Source organism: Protopterus annectens, chromosome 7.part0 (assembly GCF_019279795.1).
Source record: "Protopterus annectens isolate FY-2018-M chromosome 7.part0, PAN1.0, whole genome shotgun sequence".
NCBI classification, from domain to species: Eukaryota; Metazoa; Chordata; order Ceratodontiformes; family Protopteridae; genus Protopterus; species Protopterus annectens.
In genome coordinates, this window is record NC_056739.1 from 1,148,018,595 (window position 1) to 1,148,045,134 (window position 26,540).

The 26,540-nt window shown below is 35.8% G+C and overlaps 1 protein-coding gene across 2 annotated transcripts in view; it reads left to right on the forward strand.

The window, feature by feature from the left end:
• LOC122806915 (inositol hexakisphosphate and diphosphoinositol-pentakisphosphate kinase 2-like) overlaps positions 1 to 26,540 on the forward strand; it is a 1,544,141-nt gene that overhangs the window by 1,479,987 nt on the left and 37,614 nt on the right. For both annotated transcript variants that reach the window (XM_044077730.1, XM_044077729.1), the window contains 2 exons: positions 2,426 to 2,563; positions 23,416 to 23,544. In XM_044077730.1, coding sequence (XP_043933665.1) covers positions 2,426 to 2,563; positions 23,416 to 23,544 — 267 coding nt within the window. The remainder of the gene's footprint in view (positions 1 to 2,425; positions 2,564 to 23,415; positions 23,545 to 26,540) is intronic.

A 26,540-nucleotide genomic window follows, 5' to 3' on the forward strand; every position in this document is an offset into this window, starting at 1 on the left:
GTGAAACATGAAGAACATAGTACAGTTGTGTACACTTACCATAAATGTAGATGTTCGAGTGTATTCACTGTTGCAGTCCAGGTTACCTTCCCGCCATCCCCCTGTCATTCTACAGTTTATCTTTCCTTCTCTATCTTCTACAACCTATGTGGTGTATTTGCTTGTAGATGAAGGTAAAGTTTATGTTGATGCATGTATTTATGTAAATATATATAATATTGCTACCTTTTTGGGGGCACCTGACATTGGGGGCAAGAAAAACTAAAGAAAATGGCGTCGGCTGCATGTTTTATACCCCTGACGACCTGACGTCATAGAAGAGAAGACAGCAACTGACGCAGGACCCAAGACTTTGGAATTCAGGCCGACTGAGGGCAACCTGCCAGCAGATTACCCAAATGTAATGACTGCAACAGTGAATACACTCGAACATCTACATTTATGGTAAGTGTACACAACTGTACTTTGTATAAGTGATCTATTAAGCATTGCAGCCTAATGGTGTGTGGCCATTTGCTGGTCTTGTTACCTCCAGCTAAAGAGTGATTAGCATAATTTGATGTACAGAGTAACCAAAGAGATGCACAATTATTGATAACAGCATTGTATTTCTACATACCATAATGTTATTTGCTTGCAAGGTAAACTCTTCTTGATTTCAGGACTGTAACTCTCTCTCTCTCTCTCTCTCTGTCATATTAGCAGTTTGATAACTGCAGGCTCTGGAGCATTTTCTAGCATTAGCATATGTACTGTAACTAACAAAGAAAATGATTACTAACTGCCTGAGTTCTCACCCTCTATAAAGACAATTAAGGGAAAGATTCTGAACACATACGTTTTGCACAAAGTTAAAACAAGGGGATGAGGTGCTGCCAGATGTGTACCAGGCACTGAACTCTTCTAAGCACCAAAATAAAACTGAGCTTTTACCCTTCACATCTTGATTTCCTTTTGTAATTGTAGTTGGATGTCTTGTCAGGCTGTATCCATTATGTCATGTTGTTCTAAGGTCAGATGCCATCTTTCACACAGTAGGACTGTGGCTTGAAATACAAATAAAATTATTAAGCAGCAACCCACAAGTGGGTATGGGTACATCAGGATTTACTCATAGTTGGTGTGGTTTGATCATGCGGGTAAAGCTCAAGGGATTAAGCAAAACCAACCATGGGTAAATCCTGATATACCCACACAGGAGTGGATTATCACTCTTATACAATGGCATTTTGTAAGAAAGAAATTTCTTACCTTCCTTAAATGAGATCTTTGTAGACAGTGTGTTAGTGTTCCTGTGCATTGTTTCCTGTTCTTCTGTGTTTTCTGATGTACTCCTCATGCATTTGGGAGTTACGTTTCCATGCTTGCACAGTATATCAGCGCTGTTGAAGAAAAGCAACAGTGAAAGTCAGTATTTAATTACTTCAGCCCCACTGGCCTGCTAGAAAGCAAATTAATAGACCAATACTATCAGGCAAAAAAAATTAGGACATTCTGCAAAGATCTGGACAGTTGAAAGGTTCAAGAATCTATTGAGATTTAAGGAAGGACAGTGCATTAATACAAGGAAAATCAGGTATGTTGCTGATTTTTCTTGTATTTTGCTCTGCCCTGTGTAGCATATTCTAATAGAAAAGTCTGGCTGCTCTATGGCACTTTAGTGGGCAGACTTTTTCTATTGGTATAAACTCGATTCAATGGGCATGTTGGTTGGTCTGTCCTATCATCATGCATGGTTTTGAATAACAGTGACCCATCATTGTATAATAAACAGTACGCACAGCAAGATATTACCAACATAAATATGCAAATAAGTTCTTAGGCAACTGTTTTAAAGGCTTAGTCCAGAAGTAATTCATTACTGGGAATTAAGATCTTTTTCCTTTGCTCCCACTTATTCTTGAAATGGAAGAATGCTTTAAAGAGTGTTACAGATGGTGTTTTAAAGAGCTCATTTGAGAATGGATCTCCATTATTTCCTGTAGCCTACTTGTGTTCCTATTGGATCAAGTGTATTCTTAAACAAAAAAAACAAAACAGCTACAAAGAAATACCAAGAGGTAAAACAGATGATCATCTAGTAAAATGATAGACCTAGGTATTTAACAGAGCAGGTTTTTCTTGCCTTGGCACATGTTTTGTCTGGGTAAATGCTTAGACTGACTAACGCAGTTAGGTGTCCTAATGTAAATTCCAGTCATACACCATGGATGTGAAATACCATTTTATAGGGAAAGTCTGTGCTAGACTCAGGTTCAGTCTCATTTGCATTGTCCTTGTCTTGTGCTGTGGTGTTTCTCCTGGGCTGCTCATTGAGTCATCACCCTGTTGATTCACTTCTGTTGGCCCAAGGGTGTTAGTATTTTAATTAATGTGTAAGTGCAGTCTTGAAAAAAAAAAACAACAATTTTCTTTTCTGTTTTAGGATTTGAGGGATGTTCCATGGTGCCATCTATCTATCCTCTTGAGACACTTCACAATTCCCTGTCTTTGAAGCAGGTGGATGAGTTTCTGAGTTCTGTGTGTGACTCATGTGAAGACCCCAATTCCCATACATCAACAGGTAGGAGAAAAGAGATAGCAGAAACCTTTTTTTTGTGTGTGTGTTGAAGTTCTTTAGTCTTATCATATACGCACACATGGATATGCTCATGAATGTATATGCATATATACAAGAAGTTCTACTCATATAGCTAGAAGCATGTTGATCAGGTTTTGCATTGACAGTAGCCATTATCGTGTTTCATTTTAAATTTATTCATGTTTGTAAAAAACAAAATTAATAGTTTTTTATTAATTTACAGTCACATAAGTGGTATCCCTGTTCAATGAAAATAGCCATTTTGATTATATATGATTATATAGACGTTTATTTATTTTTATTTATTGAGAGCATTCCTGTGCTGAAGCTTAAGTGTCTTACAAATAAAACCAACCTAACAGCAAGTCTGTAAGGTATGAGCATGCAGAAGGTAACACGTAAATAATCTAAAATGAACAGCACATCAAAGTATTTTACAAGGAATGATGTTTATATTGAAGCTGAGTCTGTTTTTTGCTTTTAAGTTATTTTATTTTGAATAGGGTTAATGGTGTGCTATGCTGTAGTAATTGAAAATATTTAAATAAGTTGTTATAACGTAATAATGAAGCAGATAACTTTGATGATACAACCAGAATATAAGTTGTTAGAACCTAATAATGCAGAAAGTTGGTTTGATGACATGACAAAACTTGTAAACCTTACCCTTCTGGATATATGCAACCACACCAACATGCATACATAGAAATGTGGGATTTTTGGAAAGACACAGATGTTGTTTGATTTTCTGAAGTTCTGGGTGGGATGGTGAAGTTTAATAGGTTCTTGATTTAACTGTTTTGATTGGGTTCAGACTTTGAGCCTAAGACTAAAACCAGTCTCCCTCAATGTCCGAAGACTGTCTTGAACTCCCAAGATGGAAAGAAGAAGCCACAAAGGATGAGGGAAATGTCCTCTCCTTTTTCCACTTGCAGACAAGTGTAGGCAACATCAGTCACCCAAGAGGACCCTTTTGAAGAAGCTGTGAGGTAAGTATTTTTGCACTAGGTATAGGGAGTCCATCCTTTTCCGGAGGCAGCAGCATCTGCTGCTGCTGAAACAGTCATCAGCTATGACTAGGAACTCCTTTCTGATGTATTTAAAGTTTTATTTTCCATTGGTGGACTTCTAGCTCACCTACCGTGATTATACAGGTGTCAGGTGCCCAATGAAACAGATTTGCCTTTCTGTGATTAATGGGTCATCAAGTCAGTCACACAAAACTGTCACGAAAGAAAGTGAGACGGAGAGATTGGAAGAGGTCTTTTTTTCAAGCTTCACAGCTTTTCCAGTAGGAAACTGGAAGAAATCTTTTGACAAGCTTCATGTTTTTTTTCATTCCATACCAATGTCACCCTCAAAAGTCCAAAATTTCCTGTTCTGCTGAGTAACAGAAATTATGAGATTTCAGATTGTTTTATAATATATAGTCCCAAGTAGCTTGCAGTATTTCTTGAAGACATCTAATCTCATTATGCAGTGCACTCCCATGTTCTCACCTTAAAGGTGATTTAGAAGATATCTCAAAGAGGATACATTAACTTCCTTATGTACCAGAGAAAAGGTACCTCAAACCCAAAAGGTTGTTATTTTTGGTGAAGTACCCTGATGACATGGTGCAGAATGTTCTCTATAGCCTTAGTGACCTGCCTCTAGAAGAAATTTCAGGATGCTGGACCAGTGGGGAAGGAAAGCTGATCCTGCTTCCATCCTAATATTATTCATTAGCAGCACGTGATGTCACTTGAGACCACATAGCCTACTCTCCTCACATCTTCTCAAGGAGTTGGGCTCTTTATGATCCTGCATATTGTGACATCATTATTAAACCTTTTGTCCAACCTTGTTACTACTTTTATGGGTGCACGGTGCACATTTGAGGTCTGACTCATACAGGCTCCCTCTACTGCTTTTAGCATTACCATCAGGAGACATTTCTTAAATATGACTTTACTATTTTCTGATAGAAGTCCAACAGAAGGCTCTTGAGAGTCTTTATACAGGGACTTATCGTTTTTGGAAGGTTGTGAAGACTAACCTAACAACATTGAAAAAGCACAACACCAGAAAGCAGCTGAGTTTAAGCTTCACTGTTCTAAGAAAGCACAAGTCACCAACTCAAGAAGATCACAAAAAAGGTATCTGTAGAGAAGAACAAATCCGCAGCGGTAGTATAATAACAGCATCCAGGCCAAGAAGGTAGCTGTTTTGCCTCAAATGAAGCTCCTCACCTTGGTCTCCTCTCACCAGTAGTTGGTTTGATGGTAGTTTGGGCTTTTCCCTTTTTTATTAGCCATAGGTAGTCATAATTGCCATTGGCCTGTCATATTAGAAAACCATTAGTGTGAATGACATCACAGTATGCTGTACATGGGAATGTGTCTGTCCACAAGCATGAGAAATTTCAGAAAAAAATTCAAGTGCCATTTGATGAAGGGGATAACCCAGCCATAGGACCATTGAGAATAATGAGGGTTTTTTTTTTTTTTTGTAAATCAGTTGATGCATATGGAATAGATCTGTTATATATCTGTTGTATATCTTAGGCATATAATAAGTTGTTTTTCAGTAAAAGGAACAACTCTTGTACTCATGCTGCAAAGTAATAAAATTCTTATGGGTAATGAATATTTCTACAGTATTGTGGCTGGCCAACCTAAATTTGATTAAAAAAGAAGATGTAATTTGAAAAGAATATTGGAGAAAGAACAGAATATTATAGTCATATTTAATAAAATGAAAGCAAGTTTATATTTTTATAAATGAGGGTTCCTCTCTTTTCCTTCTACACACTGATAATAATTTTTGATATAACAGTAACTCTATCATAACAGCTAAAATGTAGTATATGTTGCAATTTGTTCAATATGTAAATGCTTTTATGTCAGAAAAACAGTAGGAAATTAAGTTTCCACATTTATGAAGATATATGCTGTACAACTACAACATTTGTTTTATTCAAGTGCTATTAAATATGCATTTCATTTGGAAAGTTTGTACTTACAGTGATTGACAGCATTCACATAAACCCCAGTGGTAGTGACCACAAAACTTTGCTGGAGAAGAAAGAACTATTATGGCAATTTTGATGCTAGAGGCTTGGAACCTCTGAGTTTTAATAAAAGCAAGCATTAAACATGCTTTATAATTTATATGAATGAACCAAAAAAGTATGAACTAACAACGGATGGAGCCAGGCATGCACAAGTCCCAAAATCCAAACAAGAGCTCACAAGATAGGGCAGTTCAAACTATGATTCAAATTGCAAACACAAAAGGTCCAAGTGTGTATAAAAACATAGAAAATCTCCTTTATTGTAGTCGACACAAGGTAAGCGCTTTCACTATTCAGCGTCATTAGACCATGAAACAACTACTGACACAGCCACTGTTTAAACTCAACAAAAATCAAATAGCAGCCAATGGTAGTATCACATCAATCAAATCATTAATTATACAATAAAACAGTTAAAGAATGGGAAAAAAATAGGAAAAAACAAATGTAAAAATATGACTAATGTATATATACATATCAAATAAGCAGAAAAACGAAGTTAAACCTCTGTACATAAAGACAAATCTAAAAGTATATATATATATATATATATATATATATATATATATATATATATATATATATATACATAAAAGTATATATAATTAAAAAAAAAAATATATATATATATATATATATATATATATATATATATATATATATGAAATATATCAATATGCACATACAACTAAATAAACTGAACATACAGAAAAGTGGGTGTAGAACAGATATAAGCCTGCTCACTTATATAGCCTCCTTTTCTTCAAAACCGGCTTAATGGAGGCCCTTTCATTCAGTCCCCCTTGCCTCTGTCAGCACGGAGCATAATAATCCAACAGGCCTCTCTGAATTCTGTATGTGCACACACATCACCTTCCCTAATACTAGGATTAATGGTCTCAACAACTTTAAAACTAAAAGTATGTGATGTCCCAAAGTCTAGGACTTGTTTAGAAAGTGCATTATGCAGGGAACCCTTCCTAATGTGATATAAATGCTCCCTCATCCTATCACGTAGGACCCTGTTAGTCTTGCCAACATAGAAGGAGTGGCAGCTGGCGCATTCAGCTAAATATATCACATGGGGGGTCATACAGTCTGCAGAAGCATGGAAAACAAATTATTTACATAGCAGTGTTAATATAAGCACAGAAACTATAATTAACACAAGGTAAGGTAAGGCCAGAACTCAATAACATATTACTGTGATTTTTATCATAGCACAGAAGTCTTTTCAAGTTCTTATGCTCCGTGCTGATAGAGGCAAGGGACTGAATGAAAGAGCCTCCATTAAGCCGGTTTTCAAGAAAAGGAGGCTATATAAGTGAGCAGGCTTATATCTGTTCTACACCCACTTTTCTGTATGTTCAATTTATTTAGTTATATGTGCATATTTATATATTTCATATATATTTTTATATATATATATATATTTTAATTATATATTTTTTTATGTATATATATATATATATATATATATATATATATATATATATATATATATACACATTTAGATTTGTCTTTATGTAGAGGTTTATTTTCGTTTTTCTGCTTCTTTGATATGCATATATACATACGTCATATTTTTACATTTGTTTTTTCCTATTTTATTCCCATTCTTTAACTGTTTTATTGTATAATTGATGATTTGATTGATGTGATTCTACCATTGGCTTCTATTTGATTTTTGTAGGGTTTAAGTAGTGGCTGTGTCAGTAGTTGTTTCATGGTCTGATGAAGCTGAATAGTGAAAGCGCTTACCTTGTGTTGACTACAATAAAGGAGATTTTATTTGTTTTTCTACACACTTGGACCTTTTCTGTTTGCAATTTGAATCATAGTTTGAACTGCCCTATCTTGTGAGCTCTTGTTTGGATTTTGGGACTTGTGCATGCCTGGCTCCATCCGTTGTTAGAGTCAGACTGTAAAAATCATTGAGTTATTCAAACACAATGTCAATTAATAACAAACAATAATGCAGGAGAAACTCAGATATTACTAATGTACATTAGGAGGCAAAAAACCATACACAAAGTTTGTATAGAATTTTGACTGCTTTATTGACCAAAACACATTGGTTATATACATTTCATTATCAGTTTTGCCCACCTTACTGGTGTGGTCAGTGACAGGGTCTTTACATCATAGTTATTCATAAAAACTGCTAAGTTTGTGTTTTTCAAAAAGTCCTTTTTTCCATGAGAATGTTGCAGCCTTGCAGACAGCTGGTCAGTCACGATGACCTCCTGAGGATGTAGCCAATTCAAGGTTCTCTGATTAGTTCCAATACAATAGATGTATGTCTTCCTTAAAGTCTCCTTTGTCTTTCTTGCTTCAGCTGCACTATCAGAGATAGTGCACAAGGCTACTCTCCTGGTGGAGGCAGGAAAGAGGACATACATGAACAGATTTATTATTTTCTAACTTTACAAAATAATCTTTACTTGAAAGACATGAGCCAGACTGCATCTGCAAGCTGCCAAGGTCAAATTTCTGATTACACTGCAGCTTGTGCTTCAAGCAATAATATGCAGGTTTATTTCTTCCATTTATTCTAGCAAGACAGAATTAAATGCATTACCTAACCTTTATGGATTTAAGTACATTTATTCCTAACTAAAGCACACATTTTTCTATACATTTGATCACACAATTCATATATGTTTGAATGATTAAATGCACATCTTCCTAAGCAGCACACATTGTAAATATATTTTTCTAGGTAGCATGTATGTAAATATATTTTCTAAGCAGCATGTAGATTTTTCTAACATTCTCCCTCCTTTTAATGCATTTTATTTTGTTTAAAGCATAAACAATATTATTTCATTCCTCAGCCTTTCCCTTTCAAGGGCTTTCAGCTAAGTAAGTCATTGGTTTTATATTTCAGAAAAAGCATCATTTGAAATTAAACTTTTAATTTCAACACTTTGGTAAAAAGTTTCAGTAGCAGATATATTAACAAATTTTTGATTAATCTTTTCATGCAGGGAATTTCACAGTAAACACATGCTCCTATTAGGAGTATACCCACACAAATAGCAATTAAATGTTTAATAGGATGGAACCCCACCCCCCCCAAACAGATTCTGGAAAAAGTCCGTCAGTGGGTTTGGGCCTGGTTTAGTCATTGCTGATACTTGCTGAATTACCTCTAGGTGGTCATTGATTTCATGTTGGTTGTCTGGAATGTACGCACAGCATTCTTCTTCGTGTACCACCTCTTGCCGCTAGGGTGAAGTAAAGAGCCATTCGATTTTGTAGCACAACAGTTTTTATTGCATTCAGTTCATTAGTCACCAATTCTAGGGTGGAAAAAGTTGCATTGTTCATGACTTTTTGACAGCTTTCTCAGCTCCCAGATCGATTTGACTGCTCCATAGGCTGGTGGCATTCCTGCCCTGGATATAACACTGTTGCCCAAGTTCATATGAGTCAATTTACTTTTGTCTTTCACTGAATTATGGCCTTTTCAACCAGCTTCGATTTTACCAACTGGATTCACAGGTTTTTTTTCTCACTGGACTTTCAGATTCTCGAGCTGTTTTCCTTACGTTTCGTATTTTACCCAAAGGTAATTCTGCAGTATGTCTTATTGCTGAAACCAGATAACCCAAAAAACAACTGCCGGACCAATTCTCAGGTAACCATTTATATGCCTTTTTCCCACAAATAAAATCATTACTTTGGTACTGATACGTGTTATCCCTGCATGAAACATTTTCTATTCCTAATAGACAATTGCTTAGTTAAGACTAGATTGTCACATACTGCATTTAATGTAGTTTTCATTGAACTCAGATATGAATCATGGTTTGTATTACAAACACAAGCCCACTTTTGACTTTAATGTAACATTTATAAGACATTGTTATATTACCATTACTCCAGCCCACCTGGAGGGTATTACTTTCATACAATTTCTTTTTGTGTGAACAGGTAAAAATAAAGCAATTTTGTCCTGTGATCTCACGGTGCCTGTGTCAAATAACAGGTTTTCCCAAGTTTCATTTATTCCCAAGGGGACAGCAGACATTAAAAGTCCTCCATATGCTGTGGGTATTGCAGTACAGACCCAGCAATTTGAAACGTTCATAGTCTCTACATAAATTCGTTTCATAGCCAGGTATGTGTTAAAGTTTGGGTGCCAGTCTGTAGCCAGTCCTTCATCACGTTTTATTAATTTTACTTTTGTAGTTATATGCAAGAAAACCATAACAACAAAAAGGTTACTACAAACATAGTTATTAAGTGTATGATCAGTAGGCCAGTGAACCAATGTCTCTGGGGTTGTTTCACATTTTATTTATTCAGCCTCTGGCCATTCTGTTCCTGTGGTATGTCCAAACTGAATTTCTTAACAGGTTTGCAATGGGTTAAATGAACCCAAGATGATCTCTCAGCAATTTTCACTGCAGTGGTGTTGCCAACAGTACCTGGTACGGACCTTCCCACCTTGGACTCGCCCAGTTCTTTTTCTTTATGACTTTCAGCCAAATCCAGGACCCGTCAGCACGGCTTCTGGTTTTGTTTCTTGTTTATTTGAAAAGAGTTCAACTGCAAAACAGTCTTATTTATAACAGTTTCTTTATTTAATTAGCTAGTGAACTGTCAGCCTCCAGCCCTGCAGGCATGAGAGCTTTTACTGAGGCACATAATATGCCCTTCCAAATACTACTTTAAAGGGGATCAAACCCTTTACATTTGTTACTGTTTTTCATGCTCAGCAATGCTAGAGGTAAACAGCAAATCCAATTCTTCTGAGTCTTACTCATCAACTTTCTTAACTTGCTTTTTAAAATCCCATTGTACCTCTCCACCAGTCCTGCTGACTGTGGGTGGTAAGCACAGTGATTCCTTAAGGAAAAGCTTCTACCCATTTTGAAAACATATCTATGATCACTAAACAGTATTTTTTCCTTCACATTTATTCAACTCTATGAAGTCCATACAAATAGTATGGAATGGATATGGTGGTGTAGGGAAACTCCTTGCTTGTTTTAAATGCTCCTTGTGCATGGTGCTTTGTTACAAGTATGACAAGCTGCACAAAATTTTATTGTATAATTTATGTATCCATATGTTTGGAATATTTTATTTACTAACTGTACCATCCCCCCTGTTGAGACATGGCTCTGCCCATGGCTCAACAAAGCTGCATTTTTAAATAAATTAGACGGTAATATTAAATTGCACCTTGTTTTACCCAGTTTTGTTTTTTTTGCTGTTGTAGTAAGCATTTGCATTGTTTTTAACATGTTTAAATTTAAAATCTCAAAGGGCTGTAATTTTTCAAAAAATAAAGTTCCTGAGTTTGAGGCTGCTTGCTTTGCAGCTGCATTAGCTCGTGCATTACCTTTTGAAATTTTATCCTGTTGTTTTGTATGAGCTACACATTTACAAATAGCTACTTTAGTAGGCAACTGAATAGATTCTAATAGCTTCAAAATAAATTGCGCATGTTTAATAGGTTTTTTACTGGATGTAATCATTCCTTTATTTTTTTTATTATTGTGCAAACACATGCACTGTAGAAAAAGCATACTGATTATTAGTATATATGTTTACTTTTTTTGCCTTTTACTAAAATACATGCTTTTGTCAAGATTACCAGTTCTGCTGCTTGAGCATACAAGTTGTGTGGCAAAGTTTGTGCTTTTAAATTTTTAGTGTCTGTAACTACTGCATACCCCACCAGATTTTTTTCTGTAGGACCCCTTCTGCATGAGCCATTCACGTAATATGTCACCTCAGTATTGTCCAAGGGCATATCTGTAAGATCTTGTTTAGGTAAAGCTAACTGTTTATATGAGGTTGACTCAGCAGTATGGTCATACATGAAAGATGTTTAGCAGGAGAAAGGTATGCAACTTTTTTTTGTGGCAGAATTATTGCAACTGCATGAGGCATTTTCAATGTGAGAGGGTGGAATAACACCATTGAGGCTGAAGCCTGTACTGCCATTGCTGCTGCAACTACTGCTTGTACACAGTGAGGCAAAGATTGCACCACTGGGTCTAACTGTAATGAATAGTAAGCTATGGGGCATTGCTTATCCCCATGTTGCTGCTTTAATACTGATGTTATGTACCATTGCTTACAATTTATGGTCTAAAAAAAACGTTTGTGATAACTTGGAAGTCTTAAAACTAATGAAGAAGCTATTAACTGCTTTAACCTGCAGAAAGCCATTTTTGCTTTTGTTTTTCATTGTAAAATAATTTGGTACCCAGTTTTAACAAAAATTAGTTGTACCTAGGAAAGACATTATTTTTTTTTTAGTTGTTGGTTTGGGTGCTTGCAAAATTGCTGTTTTTTTTCCCTTTTTTCTTTTTCCACTATTTAGTATTTTACCTTTACTGAATATCACATATTCCAGGTATTTAACCTGTGTTTTTTTTTTTTTTTTTTCCCAAAGTTTGTAACTTACTCTTGTTTACTTTGTGTCCTTGTATTACTAAAAATTTTAACAATGCTACTGTATTTACCCTGCACTGCTGCTGGGTGCTGCTAGCAAGATGTCATTTACATAAAGTAGTACTTGGCTGCCCCCTGGTGGAGAAAACCCTGCCAGGTTGCTAGCCATTTTTTGTGCGAATATCGTTGGACTTTTACTATATTCCTGTGGTAGTCGGGTGTACGTATACCTTTTGCCCTGAAATGTAAATGCAAACCAATGCTGGCTGTCAGGGTGGATAGGTATTGAGAAAAATGCATTGCTAATATTTATTACGGTGAAATATTTTTGTTGCGGCTTTAAATCATTTAACAAGGTATGTGGGTCTGGCACCGTAGGTGCTCTTGGTATTACTGCATTATTTACAGCTTATAAATTTTGTACCATTTGCCATTTCCCGTTTGCTTTTTTTAACAGGAAATAGGGGTGTATTACATGGTGAATCAGGAGATTCTACCAGTACTTTTTTTTTGAGTAATGCTGCTTATTATAGGCTTAATTTTTACTTTTGCATTCTTTTTCAAAATGTATTGTTTTTTTTTGTGGTCTAAAAGCTGACTTTGGGGTAATTGTAACTGGTTCTGCTGCTTGAATAAGCCCTACATTTGACTTGCCTGTTGACCACAGAGTTGTTGGAATTTTACACAAGGCCTTTTTTTTTTTTTTTAATAAAAATGCTAATCAGCTGTCCTTACTAGATTGCAAGTGTACAGCTGTATGTGTCTGTGTTAACCAATTCAGTTTTGTTTTCATATTTCTTGTCCTGACATTTTTAAATCAGTCTGTTTTTCCATTTTGTTACCTTTTTTTTTTAAGTCTGCCCATTTAAAACTTTTGTTTTTTGTCAAGCTGACATGTGGCAGTCTATTGGACTTATACAATTTCATGAACTCCTGAGGTAATGAACAGCTTACTACACTGTTTTTCTCAGTATCCCAGCATAAAGTTTGTAATATTAATTTGTCAGCAGGATTTTTACTTATATTTTTTATTAGGTCCTGGTGTGCTACAGTAGTATGGAGTACAATGTAACAAGTGCTGCTGATCAGTGTCAAGGGAGGGTACCTTACTGATGGCTACGTTTATTAGTTTTTTGGTTACTGCCCCTGGACCAATCATAACTAGGTCCTGGCTGTACCAATAATAGGCTTTACCCTCTGATCACACCACAAGAGCATTTATTTGTCTTTGTGCTTCCATACCCTGCATGGTAGGAACTACTGCTATGCCAAATATTTGCACAAGGTCTTTTTCCAGTAAGTTTACTGGATATTTTTGCAGAAACTACAATTTTACTTTTTTGAGTCATACCTGAAACAGGGTCAGTTATTGCTATATTATGGGAAAGTGGTTCCCTGTATAGCTGTCCATTTGCTGCTTTTACTAATATATAATCAGGTGATTTAGAATGTTTTGGTAACTTGGAGGGGTGTATCAAAGTCCGTGACGCTTCTGAGTCACACAGGAATTTGACCTTTTTTTTTTCCACCAGAAGTGTTACTTCTGGTTTTGTATTTGCTAGGTAGAGCTCCAGGCTCAACAATGCTAAATTTAAAATTTTATTTTCATTTTTATTTTTTACATCTGTTTGTACTTCCTCTATTCCCTCTACTACATTCACATTTTCTTTTTGTTTATTAACCTTTCCTGATGATTTTTGGTTATTATCACTATTATATAGTCAGTCCACATTTCCTTTATTTTCTGTTATTGCTTTTTTATTTTGTTTATAGTCCCTAGCTAGATGCCCTTTTTACCTGACTGTAATACAAATACTTTAGCTCCGTCTTTAACAGTGAAGACTTGTGCCCTTTTTTTTTTTTTTACTATTAAAGTGTCTTTTAGTACGTTTAGCATACTCAAGTAAGGCTTGCAGCCTGCTTGTTTAGTGATTTATCATATGCCTTGTAATAAAACTACTAACAGAGGCAATGCAACCTTTTAAAAATGTATATATATATATATATATTTTTTAATTGTTATTTTAAGCATTTTAATAATCTAGCATAATATTCATTTACTGTCTCATTTTCCTGTTGTAGGCATTAATTAATGCAAGTCCAGTCTACATTAAGTTTTTATTTTTCAGAGATTTTGTCTGTTAGACCTTTTACTCTGTTGTCTAAAAATGTTTCAGAATTTTTTAAGCTTCTGTTTTTCTTTTGCCTGACGCCCTGCATCAGATTAAAACTTGTTTAAGGAGTTTAACTAGTGAAAGTTTATCTAGTTTACTATCAAATTTATAGTTGTTAACACATTTTGCAAAATATCTCACATTATTTGCTTTTTGTAATTGCATATATTTTGCATTTTCTGTTAGGGGCGGGTCACGTGACCCTTTAGTGCATTCGTTTTTCATGTCTTTGAAAGAAAAAAGAAGAGAGAGAGAGAGAGAGAGAGAGAGAGAGAGAGAAAAAACAACAACAGAACTGTTACGTAACCCTTTTTCTTGTACCACGTGGTATTTTTATTTCCCGTATTCACAGTAGTGTCTAGAATGACTGTTTACTTTGTTTTGCTTTATTTCCTGATTTATGACTCAAGATACAATACTTCGACTACCTTTCTCCCTGCTATCACAAACCTTAGCAATAGCACAGTGTAACCTGGTCCCTGATCTAAAACAAAAACAAAGAGAGGAATTTTGCTTACCCGAGCCTCCTGCTTATGTTTGATAGGCTTTTTAGGACCCAGTTTTCCGCTTTTCGGCCACAGATCAGATAAGTGGACAGCCTCTTTAGGCACGACAATTTAGTCGGAGGTTTTTCCTTTTTCTGCGCAGACTTTAATACCACCTATATATTTTGACCTGTAGCTTACCAAGGGAAATCCGGCTCGAAGGACCAAGATGTTAAATAAATTTGTTAGAGTCAGACTGTAAAAATCATTGAGTTATTCAAACACAATGTCAATTAATAACAAACAATAATGCAGGAGAAACTCAGATATTACTAATGTACATTAGGAGGCAAAAAACCATACACAAAGTTTGTATAGAATTTTGACTGCTTTATTGACCAAAACACATTGGTTATATACATTTCATTATCAGTTTTGCCCACCTTACTGGTGTGGTCAGTGACAGGGTCTTTACATCATAGTTATTCATAAAAACTGCTAAGTTTGTGTTTTTCAAAAAGTCCTTTTTTCCATGAGAATGTTGCAGCCTTGCAGACAGCTGGTCAGTCACGATGACCTCCTGAGGATGTAGCCAATTCAAGGTTCTCTGATTAGTTCCAATACAATAGATGTATGTCTTCCTTAAAGTCTCCCTTTGTCTTTCTTGCTTCCAGCTGCGCACTATCAGAGATAGTGCGCACAAGGCTACTCTCCTGGTGGAGGCAGGAAAGAGGACATACATGCGAACAGATTTATTATTTTCTAACTTTACAAAATAATCTTTACTTGAAAGACATGAGCCAGACTGCATCTGCAAGCTGCCAAGGTCAAATTTCTGATTACACTGCAGCTTGTGCTTCAAGCAATAATATGCAGGTTTATTTCTTCCATTTATTCTAGCAAGACAGAATTAAATGCATTACCTAACCTTTATGGATTTAAGTACATTTATTCCTAACTAAAGCACACATTTTTCTATACATTTGATCACACAATTCATATATGTTTGAATGATTAAATGCACATCTTCCTAAGCAGCACACATTGTAAATATATTTTTCTAGGTAGCATGTATGTAAATATATTTTCTAAGCAGCATGTAAATTTTTCTAACAACCCACTTTTCTGTATGTTCAATTTATTTAGTTATATGTGCATATTTATATATTTCATATATATTTTTATATATATATATATATATTTTAATTATATATTTTTTTATGTATATATATATATATATATATATATATATATATATACACATTTAGATTTGTCTTTATGTAGAGGTTTATTTTCGTTTTTCTGCTTCTTTGATATGCATATATACATACGTCATATTTTTACATTTGTTTTTTCCTATTTTATTCCCATTCTTTAACTGTTTTATTGTATAATTGATGATTTGATTGATGTGATTCTACCATTGGCTTCTATTTGATTTTTGTAGGGTTTAAGTAGTGGCTGTGTCAGTAGTTGTTTCATGGTCTGATGAAGCTGAATAGTGAAAGCGCTTACCTTGTGTTGACTACAATAAAGGAGATTTTATTTGTTTTTCTACACACTTGGACCTTTTCTGTTTGCAATTTGAATCATAGTTTGAACTGCCCTATCTTGTGAGCTCTTGTTTGGATTTTGGGACTTGTGCATGCCTGGCTCCATCCGTTGTTAGTTCATAATTTTTTGGTTCATTCATTTTTATTTAACAACAGAGGACTCACCACTCGGATTCCACTATTTCATTCTCTTTGTTAAAGTTACACTTATATTTTTTGTGGTTGTCCATGTGGACATGGCATCCGAACAGTTGTCTTCCATCAAATTGGATTATAATCCCAACGGCAAGGTAAATGCTAAGACAAATGGAGCTAGAGCTCCTTTTTCGGAGAGATTCTCTCTGTATTTACAGAGAGAGAGGAGTGGTTTATGGCAACTTGACATTTCTACCATTGGCACTGACGTGACGCATGAGACACGAGATCTGGAGGCCTTACAACAGACTATGGAAGGTATTGAGCATGATTTCTTGAAACTTAAAAGGTTACAGGTACAACACCTATATTTTGAAATCTGTTTAGAGAAGAAAATTGTGCCGTGAGGATTGCGGGTCCTTAATATGCCTAACCAAGGTGCACAGCATCCTGAATTACTGGTTCTGTGGCAGAAACTGAACTTAGAGTTAAGCGCTAGTTATATGTGCCTGTTAATTGATAATTTTTGTCCAGAAGAGGAGAAATTGAGAGTCTTTACGGGAGAGGCAGGAAGCCCTTCTCAAGGACTATAGAGTGGATGTCTTGAATCCTTTATTTGAGAGCTTGTTACGTCTTTGAGCGAAAACTTATTTATCAGAAAAAGACCAAGCTCTTACATGACATCAATGACTTTAGGACAGGCCATGTATTCATGTGGCCACACACTGGACAAAGTGTCGATGGACATGGAAATGTTAATCATTCGACCCATGTTACCAGGAAGAGTGAGACTTTGGTTTCTAATTCATGTTTGGCAGAGCCAGTGGGCCTTGTCTTAAGTAATACACATGATTGTTTGCTTTTAAATGATGTTATTGTTAATGTGGATACACCTAGTAATGTTTCTGAGATTGATGCGAGTATTAATGTAGATAAGAGCCGTCAGATTAAGGACCATGGGACAACACATAAGTCTGCACATTCTGTTCCACTGCCTAGTGCAGGAAATACTGGCGATATGCCTTTAGAGGCGACACCTACAAGTGGTTTATATCCGCACATTATAGTTGATAATCACCATGGTGCTGATAAATTGGAGAGGGTTTTTAGACCCAAGTGGTGAGGTACTGTCTTGACAGATGTTGATTCATTGAATGTTCTGAGGAGTGGAAATGTGGATGACCTCCCTTTGCCTCTGCCTGTACGATCAAAGAGAGGGGGAGGGTGCCCAAGATCAGCAAGCAGAGGACACCAGAAACGCAAACTTTCTGGTGAACAGAGTCAGTCCCAAACTTTGAAAAAGATGTGGGGGAGGGCCCCGACTCATTAATTTTGAATATCTCTACATATGAGCTCTCTTTAGATGAGAGACGGGTTCTCTTTAAAGGTTTGAGCTTTATTCCTACCTGCAGGAGTAAACTCTCTGACACTATTTTAGATTTAAGGTTGTTTTGCAGAAACATTATGTTACGCTTAATTTATGGAGATGCAGATCATGGGTCTCCATCAGGCATGGGAGTTATTGGCCCTTTTGGCCTTAGGAAACTGAGTAGCTATGTTCCCAACAATCATCTTCTTGTTGAAGCATATTTGAAGTTAACTGAAGATCAGGTGTTTAACTTTTATAATACTCATGATGCTTATTATACACATTATAAGAATAATTTGTCTTATGTTGAAAAGAGAGCCTTGAGAGCCTTACAGGACAATGAGCATATAGTAATTCGGCCAGCTGATAAGGGTGGCCTCATAGTTGTAATGGATAAGTCACACTATGATCGGTCTGTGTGTTCAATGTTGAGTGATGGCAGTTTCTATGAGAGGATCACCGTTGATGATGTGCATGGTGTGATGTCTTTGGTCAGTCAGTGCGTATTAGATGTTTTCTTGACTTATCTTGTTACAGAGGATGTTTTTTTTCATTTTTGAAGGTGGTCACTTCTTTAATTCCATTAATACAGGGCCTCCCCAAGATTCATAAGCATCCCACCAATCCACCTATGAGACCTATAGTGGCAGGTGGTGGGTGGGTCACGGAGCCACTTTCTTTATATGTTGAAAAAGTTCTAAGACCAGTTATTAATATGAATCCTGTGGTTCTGAGGGACTCTAAATAATTTATATTAGATCTTTATCAGTGCATTTCGTCCATTGGTGATGTTGAGGATGTCATTTTCGTCACCTTTGATATTCAATCTCTGTTCACTATGATTCCCAATGGGTTAGGTATTCAGTTTGTTCATGAATATCTTTCATTACATAGTGAGTACACACCAGTACAGGTTGATCTCACCTGTTACTTTTTAGAGATGGTGCTTGAAAATAATGTGTTCACCTTCAATGGTGAGATGTACCTTCAGAAACATGGCGTAGCTATGGGCACTTCTTATGCCAATAGCTACGCCAATATGTTTTTAGCACATTGGGAGAATAATAGTCTGTTCCCTACTCAGGGTTTTAGGGATCATGTGCTGTTTTATCAACGATTCATTGATGATTTGTTTTTGTTACGGAGAGGTCCTGTTGATAGGCTAGTTGCCTTTCATGATATGATGAATGATTTAATTGACTGCCTAAAGTTTACTTTTACTTGGTCATTCACGTGCATTGAGTTTTTGGATTTATATATTGAAAAATTACCAGGTAATATAATTAACACTGGGATCTATCGCAAGACCTGTCATAGAAATGCCTTTTTGTTTAGATCTAGTATGCACCCTGGCTATATCTTCAGCAATTTGATTAGAGGTCAGGGGATAAGGGCCTCTAGGCTAAATCCTACAACATCTGGTTTCTTAAAGGAGATTGATAGTTTGGAATGTAAATTGTTGGCACGAGGTTATACTTCATCTGAGATAGGTAGGCAATGGTCAGATTTAGGTCAGTTGAGACTGACAACAGCGAGTCCATTTTTTGGACCCACGTTTGAGCCCTGCGTTGGCAGAGAGATAGGCCCTTGTACCTCAGAGGTTAGAGTTCCCTTGTTTTATACCAGTGACCATAGAGATATCACCCTGTTGTGTAGTCAGTTTTGAGCTATTTTACAAGTGGATGATGATATACGTAGGATCATGGGTGATAAACCCACCTTTTGATTTAGGAATTGTAAGAACTTGAAAAGACTTCTGTGCTATGATAAAAATCACGGTAATATGTCATTGAGTTCTGGCCTTACCTTACCTTGTGGTAATTGTAGTTTCTGTGCTTATATTAACACTGCTGAATCTTTTTTTCACCCTGATCTATGTAAAGAATTTGTTTTCCATGCTTCTGCAGATTGTATGACCCCCCCCATGTGATATATTTGGCTGAATGTACCATCTGCCACTCCTTCTATGTTGGCAAGACTAACAGGGTTCTACGTGATAGGATGAGGGAGCATTTATATCACATTAGGAAGGGTTCCCTGCATAATGCACCTTCTAAACACATCCTAGACTTTGGGACATCACATACTTTTAGTTTTAGAGTTGTTGACACCATTAATCCTAGTATTAGGGAAGGTGATGTGTGCACATACAGAATTCAGAGAGGCCTCTTGGATTATTATGCTCCGTGCTGATAGAGGCAAGGGACTGAATGAAAGGGCCTCCATTAAGCCGGTTTTGAAGAAAAGGAGGCTATATAAGTGAGCAGGCTTATATCTGTTCTACACCCACTTTTCTGTATGTTCAGTTTATTTAGTTGAATGTGCATATTTATATATTTCATATATATTTTTATATATATATATATTTTTTTAATTATATATACTTTTAGATTTGCCTTTATGTACAGAGGTTTATTTTCATTTTTCTGCTTCTTTGATATGCATATATAGATACGTCATATTTTTACATTTGTTTTTTCCTATTTTTTTCCCATTCTTTAACTGTTTTATTGTATAATTTATGATTTGATTGATGTGATTCTACCATTGGCTGCTATTTGATTTTTGTAGAGTTTAAATAGTGGCTGTGTCAGTAGTTGTTTCATGGTCTGATGAAGCTGAATAGTGAAAGTGCTTATTTTGTGTCGACTACAATAAAGGAGATTTTATATGTTTTTATACACACCTGGACCTTTTGTGTTTGCAATTTGAATCATAGTTTGAACTACCCTATCTTGTGACCTCTTGTTTGGATTTTGGGACTTGTGCATGCCTGGCTCCATCCGTTGTCAGTTCATAATTTTTTGGTTCATTCATTTTTATTTAACAACGGAGGACTCACCACTCGGATTCCACTATTTCGTTCTCTTTATAATTAATATGTCCAAGATAAGTTTAGCTTAATTTTTAATGATTGTATGTTAAATATGATTGGTTAATTAATAGTCACGGTTTTTGTTAAACTATAAATTTTAAAGGATTAGTTACTATGAAGTGGTCTCCCTGCATTGTCTTTTCTGAGACAAGAGTGCTAAACCATAATAAATGTGTATAGGTTTTTTTCTCATTTGTACTGTTTTTCTTTTGGCTTTCTTATTTTTCTTACACTGTATACATGGTGTTTTGGCAGTTTGTGTAGTTTTGTCAGAAACAGATTGCTTTTGTTTTCAATGCTTGCTGTGAGGCCTGAGACAAATACATTGAATAAGGATGGGCCCTGGATTGATCCCTGACTAATACCATTTGTCAGTTTCTGACCCAGTTTTAGCACATTTAACAAGTTCCTTCTGCTCTGTTTTCGTACCCATTTTGTCTTGTTATTTGTTTACTGGGAAAGTCTGACTGAGATAATATCCCATTTTCAGTGGAGGGCCAGGGAGAAAAGGTGCACATTGACATAATATGTTTGTAGTTAAATAAAGTTATTACAAAACCTAGTACAATGAGCAATGTATTAAAAACTTCAACTTCAGTTCATACAGTGTGAACGTATACGTAGGTAGTGTAAATGTTTGGAGAGATATAACAAGTTGAAAATGAACATTGTTAATAGTTAAAGTATTCACAAGTTACAGTTAATAGAGATGACATTAAACACACTAAGTACACTAGAACAGAGATTACCAGATAATGTAGTCTAGGCAAACATATATTTGTCTTTTATCTAAGAAATTGATTATATTCCTTCTCTCCTAACATAGTCAAAGTATGCTGGAATAGGAGGTGCTACTAGTTTTGCCTGGGGTCTTAATGACACATCTGCTTTGTTTGCTGTCTGGTCCTTTACATTCATCTTTATAAAAATCCTGTGGTACTGAACTGAGCCAGATGTTTTTTCCTGAAATCCACAAGATTATTCCTACCCTCTTTTTCCTTAAATTGAATCATGTTAGTTTGACAGTATCTTTCTAATATGAATCCATGCTGAAGCTCATTAAACATTTTATTCTGCCCCACAAATTTTGTAAACCTTGTCCTTGGTGCTATCTCTATGCTTTTGCCCTTCTGTTTCTTGGGCTGCTTCTTCCTTGGCCCATCTAGATTTGTAGTACAGCTACTTGCTTCACATCTGTTGGAATAACTTCCATTTTAAAGAACTGTTCAAAAATTCTTTAAGAGGTTGTACCAAAAGCCCAGGTTCCCTTTTAGGACTGGTGTGGGATTCTGTCTGTTCCCTGTTCCTTATTCTACTCTTCTCCAGTAATTTCTGCATATGTCCAACTTTCCCTGTTGCTGTGCAGCACTCCCTGCCTGTTACCATTACTTCTGCGTTTTTGTTAAATGGAATGTGAAATGCAGTGCTAAGAATTGTTGCTTGTTATTCACCTTGTCATGGATAACCCATTCCAAGCTAGATCACTAGAACTCCCACTTTTTCAGATGTCCAAAGTGGAACATCTGACACCCTATCAATTTAAAGTCGAAGACCAAACAAAAAATAAAAGGTCCTCTGGAACTTGAGGACTAAAAATAATTATTGCTCACTGCTTTCTTAACATTCAGCATTATATAATTCCCCCACCCCAGCTAAATCTCATCAGCAATAAAAACCTGAAGAAGTAATACCACTAACAATAATCTGCTGTGCTGTTAGAGTTGGACATTTCACATTAAATCAGGTGAAATTCTTCACTATCTGACTCACCGGCAACCAGACACTCAACTCACTTGTGGTGCCTCAGCAGATCAGGTCAGGAGGACAGTACAGCGGTGTTGCTGTGATGGTGCCTTTACAGCCTGCTCTGTCATGCTTTACGTAGTTCAAGCCAGTGAAGCCCTAAAGTTAGCTGGTCTTCCCTCAGTCAAGACCCTTACTTCTTTGTCCTTGAAGAACAAGAACTTCAAAATATAACAAAACAAAAACACAGTCTGAGTACGTAACATTAGTGATAGCTTATACTATCCTTTTCTTTTCTGGTTCTGTTAGGTACTGCCTCCACTGAGGCTCCAGCTAAGTGGCAATGGGTATATCAAGACTAGACCTAGATAAAAACACACAGTAGTGCAATAACTGGCTGCAGCTGCAAGTCTGAGCACTGGGTCATTCAGCTGCTTTGGCCCAGCCACAGCACTACCTGCAAACTGTAATGGCATACAGTGAGTGAAACTACCTGTCTCCTGTTCGCTCTGTGACAGGTGACAACCATGTTTTTCACTAATCTTCCTTCATGCCTTTTCCTTTCTCCTGTGCAGATAAAAAATTACTTTTCATTTTCCTATTGCGTCCGGGCAATCTACTTTCCAGCTCCCACTTTGCCTCTCAAAAAACTTTACTTTTTGTTTTGAGCCCTCTGTGTTGTCTGTTCTTTTCATGTGTAACTGCCTCCCATCTTCTCCCAACTAGTCTTGCATTCCTTCCCTAAGTATATTGCTACTGTCCTCTAGCCTTGTCTCCTCTGCGTTCCTGTATATCCTGTACCCTGGTATCAACATGACTGAATCGCTTATGTTATTTATCCATGTTTTTATGACCCTAACCACATGGTCCTCATCATTCCCAGGATTATAGCATTGCTGAACAGTTTTTTCCTTAAGTGACTAGGTAGCTGTAGTCTGCAGTTGTATTCCTATAGACTTTCTGTGATATTTTAAAGGCATGTAAAGCTGAACTACAGTCTTTTAACAAACTTTTTGTTCTTTCCACAGCATTGTCTGCCATGCTGGATTCCATGAGCAGCAGTCAGCTTACCAGTGACGTCTTCATCCCACAAAGGGTTCTCAGCTCACCAGTTACAGCAATGGCACTTGGCAGTCACTCTCATAGACCTCCATGGTGTAAGTAGGACAACATGCTTCTGACATCTGTGCACTATAGAATTGAATTAAGTCACCATTTAACATTAGCTTCTACAAAATTTCCATGCATTCCTTTTCATCACTATCACCTTCCCAACCACCAGATTTGTAATAAATTTGGTGTGAGACTGGTATAAAAGTTCAAAATTATGATTGCCTGGAAATATGTCTCCCAAGGAAGATGGCCAGCATGAAACTTTTCCTCGCCCCCCCCCCCGCACCCACCAGAAATTGAGCATACTCATACTAGTTTTGTGTGGATTTGATAGGCATCCCAATTCTGTTTTTTTTTGAGTTAATTGTCTAGTTTCAGTTGATAATGTGTTTTGGTCATGTGGTATATGACTGAACAACCTATACACATCATTTTGCTTGAAGAAGTAATAGGTATAATATGAGTCTATGCAAATTTGTTGACTACACATTTCTGTAATGCACAATTCGTCTAAACATTTTGGGGTCTATATTACATTATTGGCTGATGAAAAGAGCAACCTCTCTTTCATTGAACCGATAATGTCAAAAGACCTAAACAGCGAAGACATGGAACATCATTTTTTTCCCCAGGGGAAAAAAAAACGGTGGGCCATGTCTTCAGGGCTTTGCCATTTCCTCCACTGTGGTACGATCTTGGAGTTGGTATATTTAAGTAGGGTGTGTGGGGGGGGCAGAAGGTTTTTTTTTTTATTTTTCCGGAGCAGCAATTTTTTTCCCTGGGAAAAAAATTCTCTGTTCCGTGTCTTTGCTGTTTAGTACTTTAGACATTATTGGTTCGATGAAAGAGAATTCGCTCTTTCTTCAGCCAATAATGTAATATAAACGCACATTTTGATGTAAATTCCATGTGGTCAACCACACATTTGTGAGAAAATGTTTAATTTAAACACATTTAATCAACAGCTGGAATGTACTGACAGATATAATCATGAAATATGCTCCGTGAAACATAATGTCTGCCAATGGAATGCTTTAACCAATGCAACCAAGTGACACCTTTGTTCAGCAGATAATGCATATCCTTGTTTTCACTGTAAATTACTGTTGATGCGATGTCAAAATGTCTGCTGGCACAGAATTGATTCTATCACGGAGTTGGTAAATGTAATTTGGGGGACTTTTCCTCCACATTGGATGAGTTGCCTCTCTGACAAAGAAGTTTAAGCTGACTTTGGCACAAGCTCACAAATTCAACTTTTCTCCTCATTGAAGTGTGTAATGTTCTTTTTTCACACATATTGTGTTTAGACTAAATATTTTAATACAATTGTGTTTTTGGCCTCTTGTGTTTTAGGCCAAAATGTTTAGATGAATTCTATATCATGCAAATGAGTAGTCAGTCAATTTAAATATACCATATATCACTATAGCAGATAAAGTGACAGATTAAGAATGATTGTATTTAAAAAAAAGACTGATTGTGTTTTGTTAATGTATTATTAAGTTATTTTTAATATTATATTGAATCAAAAATTGTTATGGACACCCTGCACCAAATCAAAATTTGCAGATTTCTTCTTTTGATCCAACCATCCGCAAAATCTAGGAGAAAGAATTTTATACCTTGACCATATATTTATTGCATCTAGTAAACTCAGTACCATAATTAGAAAACTGTTATTTTACTGAATTTTAAGGTGTAGTGCTGGGTGTTGTGATACCTTTCATTAGCACATTTGTACCTACTCCACTGAGAGTGTGAAAGAATGCCCTGCATTCTTTTGAGAACTTTCATCAGCATACACTTTGGAAGAGACCACATGGTCAGCACTCCACAATTTTACAAAGCATTACAGATTATATTGCATTTCCAGAGCTGGAGGTATTTTTACCACACCTCTTTTTTCCAGAAATGATAGTGATCTTCTAGTCTTTCATCATCAGCATCAAAGCTTTATTCTTAACATCTGTTGAGTCACTCAGTACACCACTATCTAAAAAGTTCCGGAAGTTTGTATCAAACTTATTGTTATTGTTATTATTTATAGTTAACTTATAAATCTTGGACAAGCTTCCTTTGTATATCAACCAACCTTCGATAACAGCATTCATATATTCATATAATGGGGGAATAATGTTGTGTTTCTCTTCACTCATATTATCCACAAATTCATTAATTTGTTACTGATGGATAATATTAACTGATTAACTGATTAGCAGATTCATTCAACTTATATTCTTTCAATATATTTTGGGGACTTAGCTTTTCCTTTTTCAAAACATTCAGACCATAACACTAATCAGTTCCATTTTAATAAATGTATTTAAGCATTATTCGGAGTTTCTTTAAATCTAGAGATATGTGCAATAGGGAAACACAAAAATTTCCATGTTGATGTTAATGGAATTTTAAAAACACATTTCTTAACTGTTTTAAGAATTGATTTCATATATACAGTCTAAAGATTGAAATTAATTTCCTTCTAAAGTAAATTTTGTTAACTAGATAAAAGGATTATTACATATTTTTAATTTATCATCTTTAATAAACTTAAAAGAATCTAGTATAATGTGCTTCTGGATGGTTTTCCATTGACTAATGTAGGTTGAGTGTATCCAGAGTATAATAAAATTAAAACTTATAGCAGTAGAATAAGATAATTTATCTGGGAGGCTAATACCACCATACTGCCATAATCTTATATGATTTCTATAAACAAGTCTCAGCTTTTTAGGATACCATAAGAATGAAGTTAACACTTTTTCCATTTTCTTTAAAATATTTTTTGTCAGGTATTAAAGCTATCGAATGCAAAACATACAGACTTGGGTAATACAATAATTTTAATAAGCACTAACCTGTCCTTAAAAGTAAAAAAAAACATTCCATTTTTTTAATAAGAAGTAACAGTTCTTCAATTATTTTTTCAAAATTATTGTTAATAATCTTACTCACATCTGAATAGATTTTTATTCATATATATTTTAATTCTTTTTCTTCCCAGTTATGTTTATATTTATCCATAAACTTTCTGTCT